General features: G+C 47.9%; 1 protein-coding gene across 2 annotated transcripts in view; it reads right to left on the bottom strand.

The window, feature by feature from the left end:
• Positions 1 to 459: 459 nt before the first annotated feature.
• LOC144133596 (small nuclear ribonucleoprotein-associated protein B-like) overlaps positions 460 to 26,389 on the bottom strand; it is a 28,794-nt gene continuing 2,864 nt past the window's right edge. Inside the window, exons 4-6 of one of the 2 annotated variants that reach the window (XR_013315078.1) lie at positions 20,453 to 20,752; positions 6,660 to 6,803; positions 5,829 to 6,246 (exon numbers count right to left, since the gene is read on the bottom strand). Coding sequence is in view for 1 of the 2 variants with exons in the window: in XM_077666790.1 (XP_077522916.1) it covers positions 577 to 614; positions 20,453 to 20,752 (338 nt within the window). In the remaining variant the exon portion in view is untranslated. Of the gene's footprint in view, positions 615 to 5,828; positions 6,247 to 6,659; positions 6,804 to 20,452; positions 20,753 to 26,389 lie in introns of those variants that run through there. The other variant, XM_077666790.1, reaches the window with a different exon arrangement.

Genomic DNA, 26,389 nt, shown 5'->3' with positions numbered 1-26,389 from the left:
GAGGAAGAGGCCGACCGACCACCAGCTGCCATGAACATTTTTTAACCATGATCAGTCAAATCCTGTTCTCAGAGCAGCTTAACTGTTCGCACTTGGAGCCTCGGCAAGGAATATTAATTACGACTGCTCTTGAAGGCTTGAAAAACATTTTGAAATAGTTTCCTTTGAAAAAGCAGATGCGCATAACGAACATACTTAAGAAACAAGTGCCACTTTCATTGGACTTCGTATTTCTGGCAGTAAAATGGGTAGTCCACTAGCTACAAACAATGGATACTACGAACACAATCTGTGTGACCGTCAGGTTTGCTGTAAATTGGCTTGACTGTACTGGTAATACAACTTCAGAACTGTAAAAAATTTGCCACGGTAGTACAAGAAGGCTGCAGTTGATCACTGACCTTATATGAACTACTGAAACACTGTGCAGCAAACAAATCTGCAAATTAACAAACACAGTTCAGGTGCCACAAATTTGCAGTCTTTTTATTTCAGTGTGACAAAAGGGGGGTGGGTGAGAGTTGCTTATGAATATATACATATCACTTTGAGAATGGGACGTGCAAATGCTTGCCCTCACTGCCTTGGCGGTGGCCTCATGCCAGGAGGGGGGCCTGCAAAATACATTGAAAGGGTACATAACAGTCTCTATCAGCAAAATAAAGCAAGATAATTATTTCGTTTTCATAGCATCACTGAAATTTTAGCATCCGATTTCAGGCTTGTAACACATCTGCTATGAAGTAGCTACTGTAAAGAGCCAGAAAAAAGAACAACACTGCAGCAATGGCGCAGTGGTTATGGTGCTTGGCTGCCGGCCTGAAAGACGCGGGTTCGATCCTGGCCGCGGCGATCACATTTCAATGGAGGCGAAATGTTAGAGGCCCCTGTGTAGCGCGCGACGCCAGTGCACATTAAAGAACCCCAGGCAGTCAAAATTATCCGGAGCCCTCCACCACGGCATCCCTCATAGCCTGAGCTGCTTTGGGACGTTAAACCCCGTAAAACCAAACCGAAGGAATCGATAACATTTCATTGTCTGAAAAGCCGATACTTCAAAACTCGCCATAACAAATGAGATCACCGCCAAACAGCGTAGCTAAAGGTTAATCTGAATCTCATCATTTCCAATGTACAGCAAGCGGTCTTAGTAACTCTTTCCTTACCACGAAAAAAAAAGGGCCAAATTTGGGAGCATTGAATTTTTTTTTAATGAGAATCGCCAAACGCATCGCACACGGCAATGCATGATATTGTAGCTTATTAGTTACACTTTTAACAGAAAAAATTGACGCAGGTTCGCAAATCTGCCGAACCTTAATGCAAAGCGAAAGCTTATTTTATTGTTTTCAATGTTTGTTTTTATTCTTTGTTTGATTTCATTTTTGGTGGCGTTATTTTCACATTATTGTTGTCTTCATTTTTATTTTGTGCGCCGCTGGTTCCCAAGGTCATTTTGGATACCGACATGACTTTAAAGACTGGCAGTATTTTATTACTTTTATTTTGCTCACTACTGCCTCCCAAGGCCTTTTTGCATATTGACATGATCTTGAAGAACGGGAGGAGTACAGCTTTCACTCTAAAAATGCCACAGTTGAGTCTGCAAAACTAGTCGAAAATTTACTGGTTGAATATGCTGGTAACACAAAAAAAGAATACAAGCAAAGCAGAAATAAGCCACTGCGCTGAACCAGAAATTGACTACAAAGAAATTAAAATATACAAAACGTGGACATGCTCTTATTTACCATTCTTAAGGTTCTTCAGCTGCATACATACCCAATACAGACTGTTGTGCAATCAAACGCATGCCGTAGAATGCTTCTAACAGCTAAAGTGGCAAGTCGTTCGAGCTCAAGTTTCACACGGAAATGGCAATAGGTTGGCAGAATTGTTTTACGCTACATATGTTCGGAGTACTTGATTGAATCTGCCAAAAAAAGTCATTAATTCTCATCCTCTGTGGCAACGAAGGAACAAAACTAGCCATTATCTCAGCGATTGCATCAGTGGCGCTATCTCGTTTGTCGGCCGTGGAGATTTGGCAAAGCGGGCAGAAGCATCCCCTTTGCTGGTGGTTTAAGACACTTTTCAACTGCTTTATCAATGATCACAAAAACCTAGTAGCGTCCGACCTTTTTTGGTTCCCTTTTTGTTTTGCATCCTGCTAAATCACTTGGTGTTTTATCTTTCCTTCCTTCGACGGTATTTATTGCGCGTGCAAATAAAACCATTTTCAGTTGGTAGTGTCAGTGCTTGTGTTTGTCTTTCTTCTGTTGTCTGAGCGTTTTTTGCGCTGCATATTTTCTGCTTCTGTTATTCATTATATGGCAGCATTCTTTTGAAATATAGCAATACTAAGCAAAATCATTCCACAGTTGTGTGCTCTGGAAATTCCTAAAGCCACATAACGGAAAAAATTAGGAAGATTACAATTATTTTCCAAACGACAGTTTTCCTAAGCAAACATAGTCATGCTTGTCATAGAGGTTGCAGAACTTGCTTGATACTTATTCCAGAGTAATGAAACTTGGCACGGATGGTCCCAGCAGTGATATAAATTAGCCATGCAAGTTTCAATTAAATTGAGCAAGCGGTTCAAAATTTCACTCTTTAGGGTAGCGTCCCCCTTAATGCACTTGCCAGTAAGCTTAGCTTTACTAATTTTTTTTTTCTTCACATGCCAGTGATGTTGGAAAGTTATGATAAAGTTTCCATTAACTAATTTCAAGGACTATAGACAATTTTATTGCATGTTTCCTTCTTTCAAATGATGCGTTCAACATTAGAATCAGTGTTGGCGGTAACGCGTTCCTTTTTTAGGTAACTTATACCCCTGCCACACGGCAAATCTAATGTCATTCCCATCGAATGACATTTGTTCGACTTAATGTCATTTATTCTGCGTGCTGCTACACGGCCAAAAGTAATGCCATTTGCAAATGATGGCGATTGCGATGGAGAAAAAGTGCAGCATAAAAACATTTCGATCTCTGCTTCAATATGTTTCGAAAAGTATTGTTTTGCGAATGGAAACCGATTTCAAAATTTTAATCCTCGTTTCAATAACGCGTTGATCACTGCTATCCACCAGGAGTCCAAGCCAAGCCAAAGTTCAGCCAGCGGCGGCAGACAAATGGCGGACGTCACTACGTCGCTTTGTGCAATGGATTCGCGGCAGCGGAATGCGATCGCTGCGAGTCTATGCTTGCGAGCACAAAGACGCAGCAGGCTGGCCCTGTACAAAGGCAGATTAGCGCAGCTGAGGGTAGCCATACGCCATCAAGAAGCAGTGAGCGCTGACCTTGAGGATCGACTTATCGCCAATGCCTTCGCGATAAGTGCAGCTATTGCTGAAAGTTTGCCAGCGGTGCCTCGAGAGCGATGGACATTCCAGAGGAGCGAAAGATGGTTTGAAGAAACTTTGCCGCACTTGGGTGAACTGCATTTTCGACAGCCAAAAAACATGCCTGCTCGTCCATTCCGTTTGGCTGGTAGCGAGTGTGACAGTTTTATTTTTTCTGGTGCTATTCGGTATTATTATATAAATAAATGAACGACCACAGAATTATACGGGCGTTGAAATATTATAATGCTTGTGTTGCGTTTGAAATTTATGTTCGGTGCATATTCTCACCAAGTCTCTGGTGTCGAGGGAACACATTAGCTCGGAGTTTGCTGGCGAATGAGTTCCCCAAACTCATTCGATACCTAATGTCGTTTTCATCGAATGTCATTATATTTTCTCGTGTGGCAGCAAACTAATGTCGTTTTGAACGAATGTCATTCGATGGAAATGACATTAAATTTGCCGTGTGGCAGGGGTATTAGTAACGTACTCGTTACCATTTGGGAACTGTAACGGGTAACGTACTTACGTTAACATTTTTTGGTAACGTGAAGTGCCACGTTACTAGTTACTTTTTGTTCCAGTTGTCCTCCACTCTGCCCCCTTTTTTAGAAAACAAAACACAGAGAACATAAATTGATGCTGCAAATAAACAAACAGGTGCCCTCGGCGGCCTCTGTTGCGGCTCGCATGCATGCCAGAAAACACCTGCTCTTGACGACGCACCCAAATAAAAAAAAGACAAAATACCCATATAGCGCGTAACACGTGCACGAACACGCATTCACACACTTACCTTCACCTACCTCCCCTTCCCGAACTGCTCACACACACAACTCTCTACAGAGTGGAAGCATGCCGAGCATTTCTGAACATCACATTTTTCAGAATTACTGCAATTTTGTTGAGAGTTCAGCGATGTTTTCTTTGTAAAGTTAGAATAGATGATGAAGTGCCATTTTGTGTTTAATGTCGCATTCAGAAAATGGCTTCACCATGTGCCACAGAGTTAGAATCCATCAAATGTAAGTCTAGAGGCAACTTTAGGCCACTATAACATTGCTAAGCTCCTGGACATTTGTGCAAAGTATTCTCTTTAAATCAGGATTTCAAACAAAATCATTTTTTGGGCAAGAAGTTTTATGTGAAATATGAGCTTTATGAAACTGTTATCGTGAGTTCTTAAGACGAAGAAGCAGTAATTAAAATTTATGGCCATGAAGTAACGGCAAAGTAACGTGCGGTACTTTCTTTCGGTAACGGTAACGCGTTCTTTTTTCCTTAGCGTAACGAGTAACGTATTTAGTTACTTTTTTTTGGTAACGCCTACAATACTGATTAGAATACATGGGTCACCACGGGGCATTCACCTACGACCGCTAAATAAATTATAACTGAATTTCTTCCCTCATGCTGTTTCGGTTTCAACCAAACGATGGCTGTGACATATAGTTGAACTTTAGGTCATGTGATGCATAGAAAAACTGCAGTATAATCACTGATACATAGTTTTAACTCACTACAGCCCTTAAAACAGCCTGCTGCAAGAGCTAGAATTACAACAAACGATGTATCAGCTGTTATATAGCAGTGACGTGACGTCAAGTGGACATCAAAGCCATCGTTCGGTTGAGAAAACCGAAATGGCATCAAGAAGAAATTCAATTATAAATTATTTAGCAGTCGTAGGTGAATGCCATGGGGTGCTCCATGTACACCAATGTCTAATGCATTGTTTGAAAGAAAAAAAGCATGCATGCAAAAATTTGGTGTCTATAGTCCTTTCAGTAAATTTGGTGTTCGTGTTCAGCAACAACTGGGCTACATACTAAAGCCTTAATTTTTTCCATATAAAAAAGTGGCAGTGTCAAAAATCTTTAAATGCAATTTTCTCAACTTTTTTTTTGTCAAATGCCTCTGCTTTACGGAAGTTTTGTTAATGTTTGCGAGAAGGAATATTAATGAACTATGTACGATTGTTTTCAGCAATACCTCAGCTACATCCTAAAGCTTTCCTTTTTCAGTTAAACTTGAAAGAATAGCAATTAGATGAAGTCTAATTACGGCCAATTCTTTTTTCCTTTCAGACTATTTATTTATGGCCAACAAAATGATTTGATAGATTTTGTAGTGGTGGACATATGGAAATGTCTGGATATTCTTATAAAAGAATTTTTCAATGAGAAATTACATAACGACCCGTAAGAAGTGACCTAATTAGGATATGTTATTTTGGAATGTAAACTGCTGAACGCAAAGCAGGCCATTAGGGCGCCCTGCATGCTGCACAACATCTGCGAAGCCTTTCGAGATAATGTGGAGGAGCAGTGGGTGCAGGACGTGCACAACTACAAGGCACTGTACGAGCAGCCCTCGCACAACACTGATGCTTGCACTGCTGAAAGCCAAGATGTAAGGGCTGCATTTGCCGAATACTTCTGGAAACTGGCCCAATAATCCCACTGATACACATGCAGCTCAAGAAAACACTTTTATTTTTCTAAGTATTTAAACAGCGCCTCAGTCAAGCGTTATTCTGTGGCGGCTGATTCGCGGAGAATATCCAGCTTCATTCTGCAAAGCTCCATCTCTTCTTTCCGGCTATCTTTGATGTCGGAGCCCAACTGCCGGTTTGTGTTTACCAGCTCCACCAGCAGACTCTTTTGGGTGGAATGCCGGCTTGGTTTTGCGGCTCGGCGACTTGCTGCCACTGGTTGGGCCCTGCTGCTGTCCTCTGTGTCTGTTGTTTGTGATGAAGAGGACAAGGGCAGTGCAGCAGACTCGAACAGCACTTCGTGTGCTGGTTCCGGAGGCGTCCAACCAGCAGTGGCATCCATTCCAGATTCTTCGTCACCTGATGATGCTGTCGTGCCATTTTGCATGCTATCAATTATCTGAAAAAGCAAAAAAATATACCGCATGTAAATATATTTGTGCTTCCAAGGACACGCATGCAGCTCAAGCAAACACTTAATTTTTCTAAGTACTTGAGAAATAATTACCTGTTGCATGCAGCCTTCAGATTGAACAGGCGTATCAGACCCATTCCTATACTGAATATTCTACACTACCTCAGCATTTTGTGGTGACTGTGACATTTCTCATGTGAAATTTTCATTCATGTATACATTTTTACTCATCCGCAAGAGGCGCTGTGGGTAATGAATAAATATGCCAAGTTTCCCTGTGTCATGCCATAGAGGATCAATGCGTCTGCTTCCTGATAAGTTACAGAAAACGGAAGAGGTCTTCCTCACGCTGGGTTCACAGCTAGGAGCCCTGCATTGAGATACAGAAGCGTACTTACATCTCAACAGTGGCACCATCGGCACCAACTGTCTCGTCTACAAGGCTGCCGTCATTCACAGGCAAGCAGCCAAGAAATTGGGCAATATCTTTGTAGAAGCGCCACGTGATGGCACCTTGTCCCGTGGTTTTTCGGCTCAGCAACCTGCAAGAAACGTATGACTTTGTTGCAATGGTGTTTATAAGCTGCAGAGGACTCTACATGACTGCTGCTAGGAAAACAGTCACCTCTTCTCAACATGCAGACACCGTTGATCTGCCCAGCAATGTGTTGCATGTAGTTACTTTCAGTGCTTACACTATTAATACTGCTTCCACTAGGACCAGTTAAGGGGAGTGATTTCCAAGTAAATATTTCGGCAGCTCAATGCTTCTGCGCAAAATTAATTCATGTGCCCATGTTTTATGCACCAGGCAGCCACCACAGACGAACGGTTTAGAAAAGGTTTGGCATCTGAGACTCAAGGTAAAACCAAGATGCCTTGCAAAAAGAACTAGAAAATTAAACGGAAGTTGTGCGATAAATACTACGCACAAATGCATTAAGCATTTGCAAACCTGCCTTCAGGAAACGCAGATATCACTACTTCGTAGCGGTGTATGTTCAGTCACGACTAAAGGCATGAATATAGAATGATGACACATTACTTTTATTTAGGGACGAGTGAACGCCGAAACACAATAGCACGACTGTTTTCCGTATTTCAGAAGTGCATGTTGTTGGGCGAGTCGGTCGTACATCATTGAGTAAAGGTACTGCGCAAAATAATACAAACATGGACGAGAAGGGCACAGGGACGGGCGCCCGCCCCTGAGCCCTTCTCGTCCATGTTTGTATTATTTTGCGCAGTACCTTTACTCAACTGTTTTCCGTACTCTTTTAAAATGTGGCGCATCAGAGGTTCGGCACGCAAAAAAAATCAATCGATGATGCAGGTGTGCAGCCTCGCATCTGATAACAGCACTCCTGCGGTGAATGAGCAGCGCACTGTAAGGCAAAACAAAATGAAGGGTGCCACTTACCGGTACCTGTTTCCAAGGTTTTCAACCTTGGATTTTATCTGCTTCACAGTCTTTTCAATACCCTGCGCACACAGGCACTCTGCGACGGCAATATATGCACGCATGTTGCGTTTCGCGCGGCGCAAATCGCTGAGGTGGTCTTGCCACACTTTAATAAGTGCCCGCGTTTCGTCATCAGTCTGGGCTGGCGAAGCTGCAGAGTTGTCTTCCATGGTGAGCACTGAAGGCAAATGGAGTCTGCGACCACGCTACTCAGGAAAGATGGAGGACGGTTTGTAAACAAATGCGGCCGTCTCTACAATAGCCGGCGGCGACTGGAAACAAGAGTATAGTTGCGCAAATCGCTTCAAATACCTTGTTTTACATCAAACAATGATTCAAAAGTTCATTGCAGCAATTAAAGAAAAACATTTACTTTAAATACATTTTGTTCTCACTAATTATTTTTGTATTTTTTCAACAAGCCACTGTCGTCGAGATTACACAGGTCGCGCGTGCATGAGTTCGGGAAACTTATTCAATGGGCGAATATTGTTAGCTGTGAATCTCATTGACTGCCAGTGTAGCAGCGAAAAAAACGCCATTCAAATGTAATGTCATTCGCGGCGAATGACATTCAACGTCCCATGTGACAGGGGTATCACTCAAAATGGTGCCGGGCTGCAAGCGGTCGACGCCACCAGCCAACCAAAAGTCGCCATTTTGGTCACGAGATTTGGAAAACCAATAACAGCGTGCGTTTTGCCCAATTTCGCTTTCTTCTTTACCGCATTTAGGGCTTGCTCATGGTTGCCAGCCGGAATATGGGAATAGCCTGAATAGCGACCTTTCAGAAAACCAAAATGGCACCGGCGGAGAGTGTATTTCTAGAACTGCAGATGATCAAAGTTCAGTGCAATTAAACCTCAATTTAAAGGGCCGCGCGCGCGGTTTCACGTCTTCGGAATGCTATAACGTACAAATTTGGCGGTATTTTTCAACGCAAATTCGTAGATAGCTGCGAAATGACCCCAGGACCCCAAAAATGAAAAGATCAAAAATCCAATTTTTTGCACTAATTTTCGACCGCAAAGAGCCCTGTCCCCCCTTAAGGCTTTTCATTACGTTAGGGCCGCCCCTGAAAAAACATATGTTCTTGCAAACATCACTGAGGGCATCCTCAATGCAGGAAAACAGCTCATAAGCGGTCGCATGGCCCAAATGAAAGGACTGGAGACGCTCCACCACATTTTCAGTGTTAACAAAGTAGTAGCGGACAAGCACGTCCAGTTGCTGCACCTTGGCCTCAGGGATTGGTCTGTCGTCAATCGTGATGGTTGAAAACATGATGCACATGTCAAGCTAGTGAACTACTTTTGCCTCGAAATATGGTCCCAGGCAATCAGAAATAATGTACGAAACATCAATTTCATAGTGAGCACCCAGTGTTGCCTAGTCAACAATAACACTCTGCTAAATTTGGCTCTGTATACTTGCAATGGGCGTAAATTGCCATTTAGGCGCAGTACATCAAATTGGCACAGCATGGCGCAACCGGCTCAGCACTTTCGCCCCTGGTATTTTACAGTAAAAGCTCGTTAATTCGAACTTCACGGGACCGGGAAAAAAGTGAATTATTTGATGTTCGAATTATTGACTGGCCTCGGAAAAACTGACAAGAACCATTTGCATTACGGTATATGTAACGCATTTACTCGTGTAACGAACCTACTCACATAATGAACCCACCCGTCCCCCATTTTTGGCTAAGAATTTGAAAAAAAAAAGAAAGCGTCAGTCGTTAACGCTTCCCTCCGTTTCACACAGTCACGGTCTACAACGCATTTCTTGGCAGTGCGCCAAGATGCTGCGGAGCACGGTGTGTTAGCTCTAGCAAGGGGAGAAGCAAACTTTGCAGAATGCCAGCGCTTGTCCGGTTGTCCCAAGCCTCGTTTTCAGTACGTTCGCCTTGGGCGACCCACATGGAGCGAACTTGCGCTGCGGGAAACGGGCGGCTGCCGCCAGGATTTAGAAATGGCTTGATTCCATATGCTTAGTAAAATGCTAAAAAGAACAGCTTTGCATTTACAATTAACTCTTTCAAGACCGCAGTCCGGATACCGTGCAAAAATGCATGATCAAATTTCCCGCGCTCTCAAGCGTGAAATTCTCGCGTTGGAACATGTGTCGCCATCTAGTGGGGGCGTTGCAGATCTGTAGTTTTTGTTTTTGCGTAGTTAGCCTCCCTCGCGGCAGGCGGCGACGTAAGAGAGATTTTAATCTTGGGCGCGACGGCGGCCGAGATTGAGAAGCATGGCGTCGACGTCGCGTCAGGCCGCGCGAGGAAAGAATCCTCTGTCGCGTGATTCAGCTGCTTCGAATGCGGATTTTTCTGATCCAACGAGCGGCGAAGAGTCCCAAGATGAGTTCTCAAGCTCTGATTTCAGTTCAGAAAGTGATCCGGTATCGCGATCACCTGGACCGTCAACTAGTGTCCGAAGGTGACTCTATAGTTTTACTTTCTGCTCGCTCTTGAGTATTTACGCAGGATCACTACAGTGAAATCTCGATACAACAAACTTCGCGGGACCCCCGCGAATCGTTCGTTATACTGAAATATCGTAGTAACGAAACAATCGGAAACAAAAGGTAATATACCGCTCAAAGAGTAATTCCTACCTTTAGAAAGGGCTCTCGTGTGGGCCAGGCATCATCAGATAACACAACAAGCACACTTTCTTGTCTTTATTTAAAGAAATCCGTAATTTTCTTCTGGCGACTGCGGCACACGCTCCCCAAGACAAACGATTCAACGTCGCCGACTTTCTTGTGGACAGATTCAGGCACTTCATCACAGTGTGCGATGAAGGTGCGAATCTTGCCAATCGACGCCAAAACATCTGAAGTTGAGACAGCTTCGTCCGTATGTGGCGATTCCGCGTCGTCGTCCAGGTCATCCTCATCACCTTGACCGTTCTCGCGCACGCTGGTGACGATGTCTTCTTCGGTCAGCTCGGCTGACGTTAAGGCTTCGCTGTCGCATTCAACGTAGTCCGCAAAAGTTACCGACGGTTCTACGGACATATTTTCGGTAATTTCGTCCCACAAGGCACTGCTGTCATCCCGTACGTCGTTGCTTTGTTCCGAGTGAGGCGGCGAGTTTCCGACTTCGCAGTCTTCTGCCTGTGCCGATTTCAAAAGCCCTGCTTTCCGCCAGCAGTTTTTAATGGCGCATGCTTTTACGTTCCACCACACTCCAATGAGCATTTCTGCGGCTTGGCGGATGTCAACTGCAGTCGGGCGCCCAAGCCGGATGTTGATGAGCAGTCGTTGCACCATCCGCTTTCGGAATTCTGCCTTTACACTTCTTATAATTCCTTGGTCCAGGGGTTGGAGCAAAGCAGTGTTGTTAGAGGGCAAGAACTCCAGGCGCACATTTGTGAGGCGCACGTTCACGATGTGTGCGGAGCAATTGTCCACGATGAGTATTTTCTTCCCATCCCTCCTCATCTGGTCGTCTAGCTTGACGAGCCAACTAGCAAACAACTCTCGCGTCATCCAGGCTCGCTTATTAGCCCTGTACTCACAGGGCAAAGACACTACGTTATTTAGGCAGCGAGGGCTGGTGTACTTCCCTATGACCAGGGGCTTCAGTTTTTTTGTCCCCAGTGCGTTGCAGCAAAACAGGACAGATACCCAGACACGGGATTTCTTACCGCCCCTGCACTTTTCCCCCTTGAAATTCATTGTTTTGTCCGGCAGCAGCTGGTAAAAGCAGGCAGTTTCGTCGGCATTGTAAATGTCCTCCTCCGCGTAACCTTCGGCGATCTCCTGAAAGCGGTCGTCGCGCCAGGAGATTGCGCCTTCTTTGTCCGCAGCTGCCGCCTCGCCGGAAACCACTTGCCAAGTAATTCCAGACCTTTGCCGAAACCAAAAAAGCCAGCCAGAACTTGCCTCGAATCTGGTGATACCAAAGGCAGTGGCGAATGAATGCGCTTTTTCTTGGAGCATCGGGCCAGACACCGGAATGTTCTGAAGCCTAACCTCCTTGAACCAAGCGAGAACAGCTTCGTCTACATTTTCGTGATTGCCAAGTCGCAAACGTTTTCTCGCGGGATCAAGCTGGGACAGTCGATGAAGCTTGGTGATTTTTTCTCTTTCTTTTAAAATGGTAGCAACGGTTGACGGCGCAATGCCGCGCTCTTTGCACAAGTTCACCTGCTTTTTTCCGGCGTCCAGTTCATGGAGAATATCCACCTTCTCCTTCAGTGAAAACTGTCGTCGCTTGTTTTTAACACAGGCACCAGCAGAGCTCATAGTCACGCTCTTCAACTCAGCACCACACAGAACTAACTTACACGTCTTCGTGGAGTACGGACAAAAAGCAGGTAGCGAGAGCTTGCCTGCACCACCAAGCCACTGCCCTTGCTTGAAAACAACAGAACAAAAAAAATGGCGGAAGTCTAGTGGATGTATCCAACTTCCGGCGAGACACAGATGATGGTGATAGCTACAGCTTTGATACGCCACAGCGAACTCATCTTAAATTCAAAAAACTTCGTAGTAACGAGGCGCGTTTCTATAGGGGAGAAAATAAATTGTGCATGTTATTCTGAAATGTTCAATATTTTGAAATTCGTAGTAGTGAAATATTTTTGCATTGAAAATATATTCATTTCGGCAGGAATTTTTGAAATTTTCGTAAATCTGAAAAAATCGTTAATGCGGCATTCGTTGTATCGAGATTTCACTGTATATGTTCTCATTATTTTTCTGTGTTTGGTAGGGTTTCCACAAGCTACAGGAACGACGTCCTGCCCCCGCGACAGAAGCGTATTCAGTTTTCTCCCAGGCGGGAACCTGGTGTGCATCTGACCGAGGATGTGGGTGTGGCACTCCTGAGCAACACAAAGAGATTCCTGACCGCCCTCGACTTCTTTTTCCTTTTTTCTCGGCGGAAGTAATCAAAACTATTTGTGAAAACACCAACAAATATGCTTGGATGAAGATCTTGGAGAAGCCCACTCATGCTTGTCCCGATGGGTCCTGGGAAGAGGTCACTACAAGTGAAATGATAAAGTTCATTGGCCTCATAATTCTATATGGGCATCTTGAAAGCACCACGCATCATGCTATACTGGAACGTGGGAAGCATCTACAGTAGTCTGCTGCCACCATGAATTATGCCGCGTGCGTCGCTTCATAGCGCTTCTTGCGATGCTACATGTTGCTGACTTGGACAATGTCACTCAGATGTCAAAAGGAAAGCTTCGCTTCGTGTGGTGGCTTCTGCAACACATAAACAAAGTGTCGGCAAAGCTCTTTCAGCCTCATCGAGACCTCTCTGTGGATGAGCGCATGGTGAAATCTAAAGGGAGATCAGGGATATGGCAGTATATGAAAGATAAAGTAACGAAGTGGGGCTACAAGCTGTGGGTCCTTGCAGACCCGGAAACCAGGTATACAGTGCAGTTTGCTGTATACACAGGCAAGCGCAACCAGCCAGGGCCCCATGTGTTGGCTTTTGATGTAGTTTGCCAGCTGTGTGCAGAATACTTTGATCAGGGCTACAAAATTTTTATGGATAACTTTTACACCTCCACACACCTGTTGTCACCTCCTCGACCGGAAAACATTGGCTTGCGGGACTACGCGAAAAGACCGCCGGGAATTCCCTGCAGAATTTAAAGATGCATGCTGGGAAAAGAAAGCTCAACGAGGTGAAATTAGATGGCTGCACAACCAAGAAATTCTCTATCTGCAATGGAAAGACCGACATGTAGTGAACATGATGAGCACGATGCACACAGCCAATGAGACAGTCACCGCAAAACGAAGACAAAGAAGTGGAAGTACTTGGACCCAAATTTCGATCCCAAAACCTTTGCCAATTCACGATTACAATTCTGTAATGCTTGGAGTGGATAAATCAGATCAGATGATTGGCTATTACAATGTACTGATGCGTAGCGTCCGCTGGTGGAAGACTCTCTTCTTCCACTGTATCGACATTGCATGCGTGAATAGTTTCATACTGTTCCAAGAATACCGCAAATTACATCCAGAAGTCCCTGAGCTGGCTAGAAATGCTTCCTTCGACCATTTAGCTTTCAGGGAGGAACTGGTGTAAACAGCTTCTTCATCTTGAAGGAGCCAAGCAAACTCTTGCTCCTCCACCACCACCCGCAAAGCCTCCCCTTCACAAGCCCGTAAAAATGGAGACGTAAAAATTGTAAGCTGTGCTATCAGCAAGCAAAAAATGAGGTGAAAACTACTGTTTTCTGCAGTGACTGCAACGCGCATTTGTGCTTCAATGCTTTGCGGAACTGCTTCCTTGAGTGGCACAGAGCGTGCACAGAAGTGAGTCGTGTGACAGTGGTGTGAGAAATCATGCACACAAAAAAATTGTACATAAGCTTGCAAAGTTTTTTTGCCTCAAAGTTATCATAGAGGTATTGTACCACATTTTGTATATTCTGGAATTTTTTCAGTGCTGCTTTTTACTTTCATATGGTAAAATTTCCAACCTTTTTTTGTTTACTTGAAGAGAAAATTTGTATTTTGAGATTTTTTTTGTACCATGTATATTGTTCAGTCATTTTACTTTTTCTACAATAAATGTCCAATCACTTAGCTTCGTTTTGATGCATGTTTCAACAAGATAGTGCAAAAAATTTTATTGAATAAAAAATATTTTTCAAGCATGTATCAGAATTGCCTTCTTTTGGGCGGTCCCAAAAGAGTTAAGCTATTATTTATTCAATGACGATGTGGCGACACACTCTGCACATATTTCCGTGCAGCCTCCGCCTTGTTATCATCCGGCCCAGCCTAACACGGCCACACGTCGGACCCCGTTCCCAAAAAACACAGGGCCACCGCTGCGTCACCCGAAACGTGCGTCACCGACAATGGCTACAAAAACAGGCTGCCCGGCTGGGAAGATCACTAGTCTACCTTCCGCTACAGAGACAAGCGAGGCGTCGGTATGCTCGTCCTCTGCCATCGGCAATCGAATAAACCCTTGTTACGTTTTTATGTTGGGATTCGTCCTTCGGTAGAAACGACATCCCACATTTGGTGACCCGGACAACGGACAAGAACGCACCGCCATGGAGAAACAAGACCAACAGCTTCAGGAAGTACGTCACGGCCAACTTAATGCTTCCGTGTAGCAGCATCTTGCCGGCTCCGTTGAAGATGTCAGAAGCACAGCAGATGGCATACCGCATGCTGCCCCGCACGACGTCTGGCGCGTCGCTGTGAAACTTCCGACGTTTTGGGCCTACTTGCCCGAGGTACGGTTCACCCAAGTCGAGGCCCAGTTTTCACTCGCGCACATTGCGCAAGACCAGACCCGCTATGATTATGTCGTTGCTCACCTCGATTCCCGCTACACTAACGAGGTCAGGGATATCCTTGCCAACCCGCCAACGGCCAACCTCTACGAACATCTCAAGACTGAACTCATCCGCCGCCTGTCACTCTCGGAAGACCAGAAAGTGCGACAGCTACAGTCCGCAGAACTTGCAGAGCGCAAGCCTTCGCAGCTTCTCCATCACATGCGTGCTCTCGCGGGAAACATGAAGTCCAGGATTCCTTTGCGAGCACTTTGGCTTCGATTTCCACCGCAGGTCCAGGCAATTCTGCAAGCTCAGCTTAAGCTACCTCACGACCAACCTTCCGAGATCGCTGATCGCATCATCGAGGTCTCTTTGCCGCAGTTGTCGCCCACCGTCCAGGCTGTTGCTGCACCACAGAACACCACAGAGCTTGTTCGCCGTATCGATGACATCAATCCACAGCTCAGCTCCATTCAACGACGCGCCACCCGCAAAGCCACCCCACCACCCCATCGCAGCAGCCTGGTGAAGATGACCGGTGCTACTACCATCGAAGCTTTCGGGGGACAGAGCACGAAAATGTCGACCACCCTGCTCCGCTGGACATAAGGGAAACGGCAACGGCAGCTCGTAGACACTGCCATGAGCTGCAAACCTGGAGGCCGTCGCATCTTCGTCACCATCAAATTACAAAGCAGTGGTTCCGACATCTGCTGCTACCCACGAGCCCACCTTCAAAGTAACCGTCCCATGTCTTTCGAGCTAAGCGCGGAAAACCGGTCCACAATCAAGACTTACGGCTCGCCCCGTCTGCACATCCAGTTTAAAAACCTATGCCGTGGCCTTCATTGGAGTTTTGTCATTGCCGACATCAGCGAGCCAATCATCGGCTCAGACTTTTTGGCGCACTATAACCTCCTTCCGGACTGCCGCCATGACCGCCTCATCGATGCGACGACGGGACATTCTTTGCCAGGACATCGAACGACTACCTACCAGCCGAGCATCAATGTACTCGTTGTTGAAAATCATTCACCGTACCGTGCAATCCTCGCCGAATTTCCCGGTTTGACGCGCCCTAGCGGGTTGCCACAAGATGTGCAGCACACCACTGTGCACTACATATGGACCACCCCAGGCCCCGTTTTCTGCCGCGCCCGTCCCCTTGCCCCAGACCGCATGCGCATAGCCAAAGCAGAGTTCAAAGCCATGCTTCGTGAGGGAATCGCTCGCCACTCCGACGGCCCATGGGCCTTGCCACTTCACCTTGTCCCGAAGAAGACCGAAGGCTGGTGGCCCTGTGAGGACTACCGTGCCCTCAACGCCCTCACCATTCCGGACAGGTACCCCGTTCACCACATACAAGACTTCGCCCATCGCATTTATGGCTGCCATGTTTTCTCCGTGCTAGACCTGGTAAAGGCCTACATGCTTGGATGACGTCCCGAAAACTGCAATCATTACCCCTTTCGGCTTGTCCGAGTTTCCCTTCATGAGCCTTGGCCTGAGGAACGTTGGACAAACCTTTCAGCGCTTCATCGACGAAGTCGTCCGCGGCCTCGACTTCTGCTTCGTCTATCTTGACGACATATTGGTCTTTACCTGTAACGCCGACGAACACCACACGCACCTCCGTCTACTTTTCCAACGCCTCGATGACCACGGCCTACTCGTCAATGTCCCAAAGAGCACGCTTCGCGCTTCAGGCGTCAAATTTCTCGGCCATGAAGTTTCATAAGAGGGAACTCGATCTTTGCCTCAACGCATCTCAGACCTGCAAAATTACCCCCAACCCACCACCTCTAAAGACCTTTGCCGTTTCCTCGGCATGCTGAACTTTTACAGGCGTTTCTTGCCACATGCAGCAGACTACCAGGCTCCCCTCCATGATGCCTTGGCTGAGCTATGAAGAAACCAACCCGTCACGTGGACACCGGCTTTAACGAAAGTTTTCGAAGAATGCAAAGCTGCTCTCTGCAACGCCACACTTCTCACCTATCCCGTGGCAGACGCTCCCTTGGGGCTCTTCATGGACGCCTCTAACTTCGTCGTCGGTACCGCCCTTATGCAACGTGTAGATAACACCTGGCATCCCTTGGCATTCTCCAAGAAACTCTCAGCTCGGAAAACGACGGCCAGTCCCACCAACGGAACCACGACCACCGCCCTGTCGAGTTCGCCAGCCTACTACAGACAACTTCTGGCGATATACGAAGCAGTTGAACACTTTCGCCACATTCTCGAAGCACAGCCCTGCACTATCTGCACCGACCATAAACCTCTGACCTACGCCTTCTCTCAACACCGCGACAAACTCCCGCCGGTCCAGCAGAGCTCGGTTTCGTTCATTGCCGAGTTTACCACCGACATCCAACATGTCGGCGGGAAGGACAACGTGGTCGCCGACATGCTTTCACGTGTGGCAGCTATCAACTCTTTGCAGATAACAGCTGACGTCCTCGCCGAGGCTCAGACTACAGACGTCGAACTGCAAGAACTTCTTAAGGGCGGGTCCTCAGTACAGCTGCAACAAGTCCCCATACCTGGATCGACGACTATCTACTGCGACAAGTCAACAGCACGAAGCAGGCCTTACGTGCCCCTTTCCCATCGCCATGGCCTCTTCAACTAGCAGCATAATCTTGGCCATACCGGCATACGCACCTCTTACACGCCTCGTGGCCGGCCGCTATGTCTGGCCCTCCATGCAGTGGGATTGACGCACCTGGGCGCGCTCCTGCATTCAATGCCAGCGCGCTAAAGTGACCAGGCATGTTACTTCACCGCTCGGAGCATCCCGTCAGCCCTCTGGTCGTTTTCGACACGTCCACCTTGATATCATAGGGCCCTTTCCCCCAGCTGGACCCTATCGCTACTGCCTCACTGCCATCGATCGGTACACTCGATGACCTGAGGCATGGCCCCTCGTGGCAATCACCGCCGAAGACGTCGCATCGGCCCCCCTTGCCGCGTCACCACCGACCACGGATGACAGTTCAAATCGCACCTTTACAGGCTCCTTGGGCTAACCATTGGGTTCGAGCGCTCGAGGACCGCCACCTACCACCCCTGCGCCAACAGGATGATCGAGCGTTTCCACCGTCAGTTCAAAGCAGCCATCATGTGCCACCCGGACTCAACCTGGCTCGAAGCCATCCTAGCCGTTGCCCTAGGTCTTCGCGCCACCTTCAAGCTTGACATTCAGGCTACACCTGCAGAGCTAGTCTACGGGGAACCACTCCGTCTCCAAGGCGAACTTCTTGCTGCCCCGCCATCCACCACCGCGACGTCAGATCCCACCGATTTTATCGCCCAGCTCTGACGCACCATCACTTCCTTCCGCCCGTCACCTGCAGCTCACCACTTTAAGACTGCCCCTTTCGTCTTCAAGGATCTGGCAACGTGCATGCACACTTTTCTCCGCGACGACACTGTCCGCAGGCCTTTCCAGCCACCTTACATATATCAGCGTGGGCAGAGAAAAAAGAAAAATAATGTTGCCCGGCCCAGCCACCTTACAGCGGACGCTACCCAGTTCTTCGTCGCGACGACAAAACCTTCACCCTGCGCGTTAACGGGAACAATGTGCGCATCTCTATCGACCGGCTGAAGCCAGCCTACATCGACTGTGCCAAACCAGGAAATACCAGCACACCTACAGGCGTCCCCACCACCCCCGACATCGCAGCCTGCTTCTGTCACTACACGCTATGGACGTCGGGTACGCTGCAGATTTTTACAAGCCCTGAGGGCTCTCCACTCCGCGGGGGGTGATGTGGCGACACACTCTGCACATATTTCCGCGAAGCCTCCGCCTTATCATCCAGCCCAGCCTAACATGGCCACATGCTGGACTGCGTTCCCGATAAAACACAGCGCCACCGCTGTGTCACCCGAGGCGTGTGTCACCGACAGTGGCTACAAAAACAGGCTGCCCGGCTGGGAAGGTCGCTAGTCTACCTTCCGCTACCGAGACGAACATAGTGTCGGTATGTTCGTCCGCTACCATCGGCAATCGAATAAACCCTTGTTACGTTTTTATGTTGGGATTCGTCCTTCGGTAGAAACGATAACCCCCAACGACAAAGAGGACGAATTATTTTTTGTGACCCCTTTCTGAACCAAAACAGTTAACCTGTTTGAATCTCCCACGCTTCCTGACGTCAACCGATGCGTAATGGCTAAGTCTAGCAGCTTTGAAAATCCAGAAGCATTCTGAAAATCTGGTGCGTTTCATCGCTAAAATTTTGTCTGCGGGCATCTTCGGACAAAGCGAAAGCTTCGTGCGACTTTTGTTGGCCGTGAACATGAGGCACAGTGTAGCGGCAACGACGAGTTCGTCGTGAAGCGAGAGGCCGCTTCGGCAGGCGTGGCCATGTTGTAGAAGCGGGTGGAAGTCAGATGTGGTCGCGCCCTGATTGGTCTGCGCTGACAGACCACGTTGGCCGCTTCCAGCCAGCGGCTGACCGCCTGGTGATGCTAAAAGCGGCGTCATGATCGCGGCTGACCGCGTGCTTCCGTTGGCGACTGATGGGTGGAAGGATGGCCGACACTCGCAAAGAAAAAAACTTTTCGCACGTAATTTGTGCCGCCCATCCGAAGTCATAGCCTTTCATGGGCATTGGCTGGGACCGCGCCGACAGAACTAATCAGTATTTCCGAATTAACATGGCCCGAATAAATAGGTATTTAGTTGCAAGTTTCGGAGGCTGCACGGAAATGAGGGTAGGCAGCTGCTGGCCGCCATGCTGGTGATGGCGTCATTTAGGCTTTACCCACTTTTCCACGGTTTTATCTGGTTCCATCTTCTGTTCCCGTTTAGGACGCGTGCAGCCTCTAACTATGCGGAGGTTTTTTGGCCACGTGCTGTGTGCCAAGCCGCCCAGGCGCAGCGGCGCGTAGTTCGAATTATCTGTAGCGGAACTGACTCGCTTTCGAATTAACGGGCTTTTTTATACACAATCTCAATGGAACTTGGCCGGACCAAGTAGTGTAGTTCGAATTATTGAGCTTTCACTGTGAGTTTTTACGGTAATCTCACCACCCAACAGCTTCCCAATTGCAGTGTGTTGCATTGCATTTTCTGTTTGCTTTCATTAGTTTGAGCTTTAGTTAATTCGAACTGCACTGTCATGCGAAGTTCAAACTAACGTGTTTTTGCTACATCCCGATCAATCATTTTCTCTTGCTCAAGGCCTGCACGTTTTGTTAATTGTGAATTTGACGACCGTATTTGCTACATTAGCAATACCAAGAGGAAGGCACAAATGCTGAGCACTGGAACCAGGTTCAATAGCGCAACCCATTTGAAAAACAGAAAAATGCGTAAGGTGTGATGCAAGTGAGGTCTAAAGGAATCAGTGCGCCCGAGAAATTGCCTGTTTATAAAGGATTGCGCACATGTTCCAAAAGGGCACAATTCAGAGAAACCAATGAGGGGAAGACTCACCTGGCCGCATCATGCCTGGTGGAGGGGGCCCACGCATGCCAGGTGGAGGAGGTCCCATGGGTGGCCGGCCTCCCATGGGCATTCCACCCGGTGGCGGCGGTGGCATGCCCCGACCCATCATGGCTGGGGGTCCACCCATCATGCCAGGAGGCCCTCGCATACCCATGGCAGCAGGTGGCCGCACCTGTGGCGGTGCCGACACACCCACAGCACCCGGTGGCAAGGGTGCACTACGACCTGCTTGCGGGGCCATCACCTGGGCTGATGGTCCACCAACACCACGCACGGGGCCCTGAAGACCTGCATGCCCCAAAATGCTAGGCTTCACATAGGGTCTTGCAAGACACCATTCATATGCCTCTCAAACTGATACAAAATGCCGAGTCGAGAGGCACCTTCCTTGCTCGCCATGGCACAGCTGGCTTCTAAGACAGCACACCCTTCGTACATGTTCTTCACTCACGCGACACGCTTACACGTTTGCACACACACTAAAAAACAAAAAGGTCGCCAATATTCATAAAAGAAACACACCCTGAAGTAACAAATATCTACAACAGAGGAGCAGAAACGTGTGCACAGAGGCAGATGCATAAAACAGCAGCAACATAAATAGCTTGGTTTTTAAGTAATTCTTTCTACTGCCAATCAAGGTAAGTTCCAAAATCATACCATGCATTAATATTACATGCTTAAAGTGAGCAAGTACTCCCTTCGCTTTGAACTGATTTTCCGTATAACATCACACACACCTCCCTCAGGGCAAGGACTAATAGCTTAACCCTTTTTTCGCAACATGTAGTATGCATGCCATGTGCTCATTCCTGCATGGAGCTTGGATACAGTTTGATTTCAACATGTTCACAGCACTAGCACTTTTTGGTCAGAATATGTGGTCTCACTGTGAGCAAGCTGTGTGAAGAAAAAGGGGCACGAATGTCAGACTTCCATCATCCAACAATTCCTTGTCTCTCAGACTAGCTGCACAAAATGGACCAATAGGCTAATTGGTACTACCGTATTTACACGATTGTAAGTCTACCTATTTTTTTTTTTAATTTGAAAATCCGAAGAGGCGGGTTTGGTTTGGTTTATGGAGGTTTAACGTCCCAAAGCGACTCAGGCTATGAAAGGCGCCGTAGTGAAGGGCTCCGGAAATTTCGACCACCTGGAGTTCTTTAACGTGCACTGACATCGCACAGCACACAGGCCTCTGGAACTTCGCTTCAATCGAAATTCGACCGCAGCGGCCGGGATCGAACCCGCGTCGTTCGGGTCAGCAGCCGAGCACCGTAACCACTCAGCCACCGCGGCGGCTCCAAAGAGGCGGGGTCGAGACAAACGAGATATCAGGAATGCAACAGCGTGGTTGCATCCTTACTGCGTGGCTCCGTCGCATCGCTCTTGGTGCTGGCCTTGAGCAGCTGCTATGTCAACATGCAACTGGCATCCCCTCCCTTCGCGCGCGGGCAGCTGCCAATGACGGCTATCAACAAACAGCAAACTGGCACCCCACACTCCCCACACGTGGCTGCTGACTGCGGTTGCTGATAAGCGGAGGTGATTGTGCTGATAACACAATCGCATTCTAAGACAAGCTCAAGCGTCCAACAAGTTTTCTTTTTACTTTCAAATGCGCTCGGCGCTCAAGAGCGCGTTGGTAGTTGATGGAAGGGCCGTTGTTACGGCCCTTCGAGGCTTACGAGTGGCATGAATTTTTTTGCAGTTCCATCGTCGCTGTGACACTAGTGCAACCAACCAAAAGCACAAAAACGAAACTAAGCTGCAGTAGACACCAACGGGGTACATTTGCGCAGGTTTGCTCTGAAGCTTTAAATTTCTGCTGTCCGCTTTTTCCAGTCCCCTGTAGCTTACAAGATTTGTTTTTGTTTTAAGGATGGAAACTTCGACCACCTGGGGTTCTTTAACGTGCACTGACATCGCACAGTACATGAGCCTCTAAAATTTCGCCTCCATCGAAATGCGACCGCTGCTGCCGGGATGGATCCCGCGTCTTTCAGGCCAGCAGCCGAGCACCACAGCCACTGAGCCAGCACGGTGGCTGTAGCTTACAAGACAATCTCTAAATTTCAATAAAGGAGGATAGCCGAAGACTGCAGCGGCAGCCATGGAAACTGCGCAGAAGCGCACATGCTACAACTTTACCCGCTCCATGCACGTCCCCTCCAAGCTGCTCCCCCCCTTTCGCCAACAGGTGCTCAGGCAGACCACAGCCTATTTTTGCTATGCCTGACCATTGCACCAAGATCAAGGGATCCCGGCTTCCACGCCTAGTTCGAATGCTTGCATCCCAGACTACCTGCTCCGCAGGTTGCGCTTGGTTCTGAACGGAGATCACAGTTCGTACACTTTTGCGGGGCTGGAATAATACCTTAAGGCTCCAGTGTGAGAAGTATACAAAGACAATTCAGAATGATATAAACAAATGCGCCAGCAATACGGAAAAATGTGCAAAATAATGGAAGTTGCCGAGGGCATACGAGAACTATAAGCAATATTAAGCAAAAAAATTGCTTGCCAGGAAGTAAAATAACTACAGCGAGAGAAACTTCTTGAATGCACAATTCAAAGGTGAAGTATGAGAAAAGCCCGGGTAAGTGGCGTTCAATCGTTTAGACACCTAATTTTGGTTGTAATGCTGTTTTCCTTGTAATAATTCATACGACCACTAAGTAATAGTATACTGTCACACTTCACTGCGATGCAGTGGGAAGACGACGAGGAGATCAAAGGCCGAGCTGGGGTGAGCCGGCCAAGCATCTGCTAGTGAGTCCAAGACTACTTACCCAGCGCCTCCACCAAGCGATAAAAACAAATGCGCCAGCAATGTGGAAAAATGTGCAAGATAGTGGAAGCTGCCGAGGACATACTAGAAGTGATATGAGGTTGTGAGAAAAGTGGTAATGAAGAAACTGGTGTCAACCCCGCATCATAGAAAAGCTGGTGTCATTGTAAATGGCTGCGGGTGAAGAATCCCAATGGCAGCAAAGAATTAATAAAACTCATACGAAAAGAAAATTGGGCTAATATGGGTTTGAGTGGGAATCCCACACGGGACCTTCAGATTGCAACAGGCATGCTACCCATAGGCCAGGAAGGCTAGCTGGTTCAAGCTGAATAAAGGTAGACCTAGCAAATGTACAGAGGTCTTTGACTTGGTGAAGTGTTTCAGAGACGTGTACTGATGCGTACATATTTAATAATGAGTATGCTAATGAGAAATTAGGTGAGTAGGCGATGCAAACAAGACCTGATAATGCTGTTGCATTCAAATCATTAAGACAAAGCTTAAGCATCCCCCAATTTCTATTTTCAGGTCGAATTCAGGGATGGGGACATTACAGAACAGTCAGCATCAGCCCCCAGTCTAGTCGTCGCACTCTGCATCTCATCTTATTCCCACTGTACTGCACAGCAGCATAATTCTTCTCTCACCTGTTTCAGTTTTGATTTCAGCAGCCGCATGGCATCATGACTTCAAAGATCACTATAGGTCACGTGAGGCTGACTTTAGCACTGTAGTAAATTTAAACAAAGAAACTATTATATAGCACTTTTCTTTATGCCTCACGTGACCAACACTAACCTCTGACATCACAGTGATCACTTGGCTGCTGAAACCGAAACTAGAACAGGTGACAGAAGAAATTTGATTATACAGTAGCAGACGGGTAATTCCGACTCCAATAATTTGGACTTGTAGGATATTTCGAACTTCGATGTAGGATATTTCGGACTTCGATGAGGCACCATCAGTCGCCCCATAGAAGCGCATACATATTCGCGACGGATATTTTGGACTTCAAAAGTCCGAAAGTTTGATTTTTCGGACTAATTTCAGTCGCCTGCGGGCCAAAATCGGCCATCTTATCGGCTTTTTCGCCGGTGCAAAAGGCGCCATTTTGGATCGAGGTGAATTTATGCTGCAGTCTCATTGTTGCCTCTCATTGTTGCTATCTCATTGTTGCCAATAGCGGTCCCTGTGATCTCTGACATTTCGAGGCGGCAGCCGGATTGTCATCGCCGCCAACTTGCTTTTGTCACCGACGCTGTCACGGGCAGTTATCGCTTGTCCCATACGATGAAAATTGGTTGTTGAGGGGAAGGAAATTGTGCGGGAGCTATCTCACATCTCAGCAGGAAGGGATAAAGGAGGGACTGAGAGAAGAAAGGAAGAAAGAGGTGCCATAATGGAGGGCTCCGGAATAATTTTGACCACCTGGGGATCTTTAACGTGCACTGACATCGCACAGCCCACGGGCGCCTTTGCGTTTCACCTCCATCGAAACACGGCCACCGCGGTCGGGTTCCAACCCGGGTACACCGGATCAGTAGCCGAGCGCCCTAACCACTGAGCCACCGTGGCGGGCCTCATACATTCGCCATTCGCTGTTTCGTCACTTGGGTTTCTCTGACCGCGTTGACCGAGTGGCGCTCAGTCTTCACGAAGTTACTTCTGTTCGCCGTTTTGTGATCGAGTCCGGCGGCTCCGCCACTTTGAAAGAAAAGTGCCTTATCTTGACGTGTGTTGTGGGAAGCCTGCTAGATTCCCACCGTGGCGTCTGCGCGGCATCCCGCGTCGCTCTCTTTCCCTTTCTCCCGCCTCGGTAGGCGGAGAGACGGCTGGTGGCTAATCGCTGTCATTCGGCCGCAGCTCCGCCCCTGGCTTCCCAAGGGCCTTTGCCATTGGTGACTTTTGGCAGGAATTCGGGACCCGTTTTGGGTGGTCGCGCGGCGCGCGACCGTCCGAGCGGGGCCCAGAGAGAGGGACCCCTCCGAGACAGCGTAAGGTGCGTACGTTACTGTTCGTCCGGGCCGGCCTCTGCCGTTCGGACCAGTTCATACTCGAGCTCGCCAGCGTGGGTCCTCGATCCACCACGGCTCGAGCCTGTCCAGGGGTCCAACGACCTCTGACAGGCGCACCTTGCGTTGACTGCCCACTCTCTCTCGCAAACGGCCCAACGGCCGACACGAGAGAGATCACAGCACTGCCGCGGGGACAATCTCCTGCAGCGGCGTGCAGGCGGCGCGCATTTTTCTTGTTGCCCCGAGCGCGCACCGGAGCCTTGCTCTGAGCGCGCCCCGGGACGGGGTGACTGTTGAGTGTGCGTGTGTACCGCTGGAGGACGGCGTCCATAAACGTCTCCTTTGTGAACTTGGAGGCCTGTTTCTTGCGGCGAGCCGCTCTCCTCTCTGCAGAGGTTGAACGCAGGCGCAGCGGTGCCCCAGGGTGCGTGTGGTGACGGCTGATCGGGGCCCTTGGCTCGCGCGAAGCTCGAACCCGCGGTGGGTAGTGGCCTGTGCCTACTGAGAAACCCACAGTGTTTAACGAGCGGTGTGGTGCACACTCGGGTTGTGGACATTGCCCCGCCGGGTCCGTCAAAGAAGCGTGGGAAGTATTCCAACTAAATGCGATGACCTTGCTGTCTAACGTGTACAGTGAAAGCACAACCTTGGCACAAATCGTCACCAGCAAGAGAAATTTTTCGCAAGGTAAAATCAGTGACATTTTTAAGCCGATTTCATCTCAACAAAGTGATTTTTTGTACTTCACGATTTTTCGGACTATGGGGACGTGGGGACGGCGAGGCAACACCTCGACGTCCCCACGTGGGAGACCTAAGGCCCCGTCGGCGAAAGCTCTGCAGAATTTTTTTTAATAAAGTTGTTACCAACTGTAATTTATTTAGCGGCCATATATGAAACCACATGGCAATCCATGTTATTAATGTCTTGCGCATCATTACAAAGAAGAAACATGCAACCAAAAATTTAAATCCCTGCAGGGCAGAGGGGGCGTGGTCCAGCCAGTTGTTTCAAAGAAACTGGCTCAACACGAGCACATCTTATAACACACTTCGTTGTGATCTTAAGAAGCATTGTGCCCAGAAGTAAAAGCAGTCACGTCAGAAAATT

Source organism: Amblyomma americanum, chromosome 5, assembly GCF_052857255.1.
Source record: "Amblyomma americanum isolate KBUSLIRL-KWMA chromosome 5, ASM5285725v1, whole genome shotgun sequence".
NCBI classification, from domain to species: Eukaryota; Metazoa; Arthropoda; class Arachnida; order Ixodida; family Ixodidae; genus Amblyomma; species Amblyomma americanum.
Note: the sequence above shows the minus strand (reverse complement) of the source record. Positions and strands in the feature narration are given on the sequence as shown.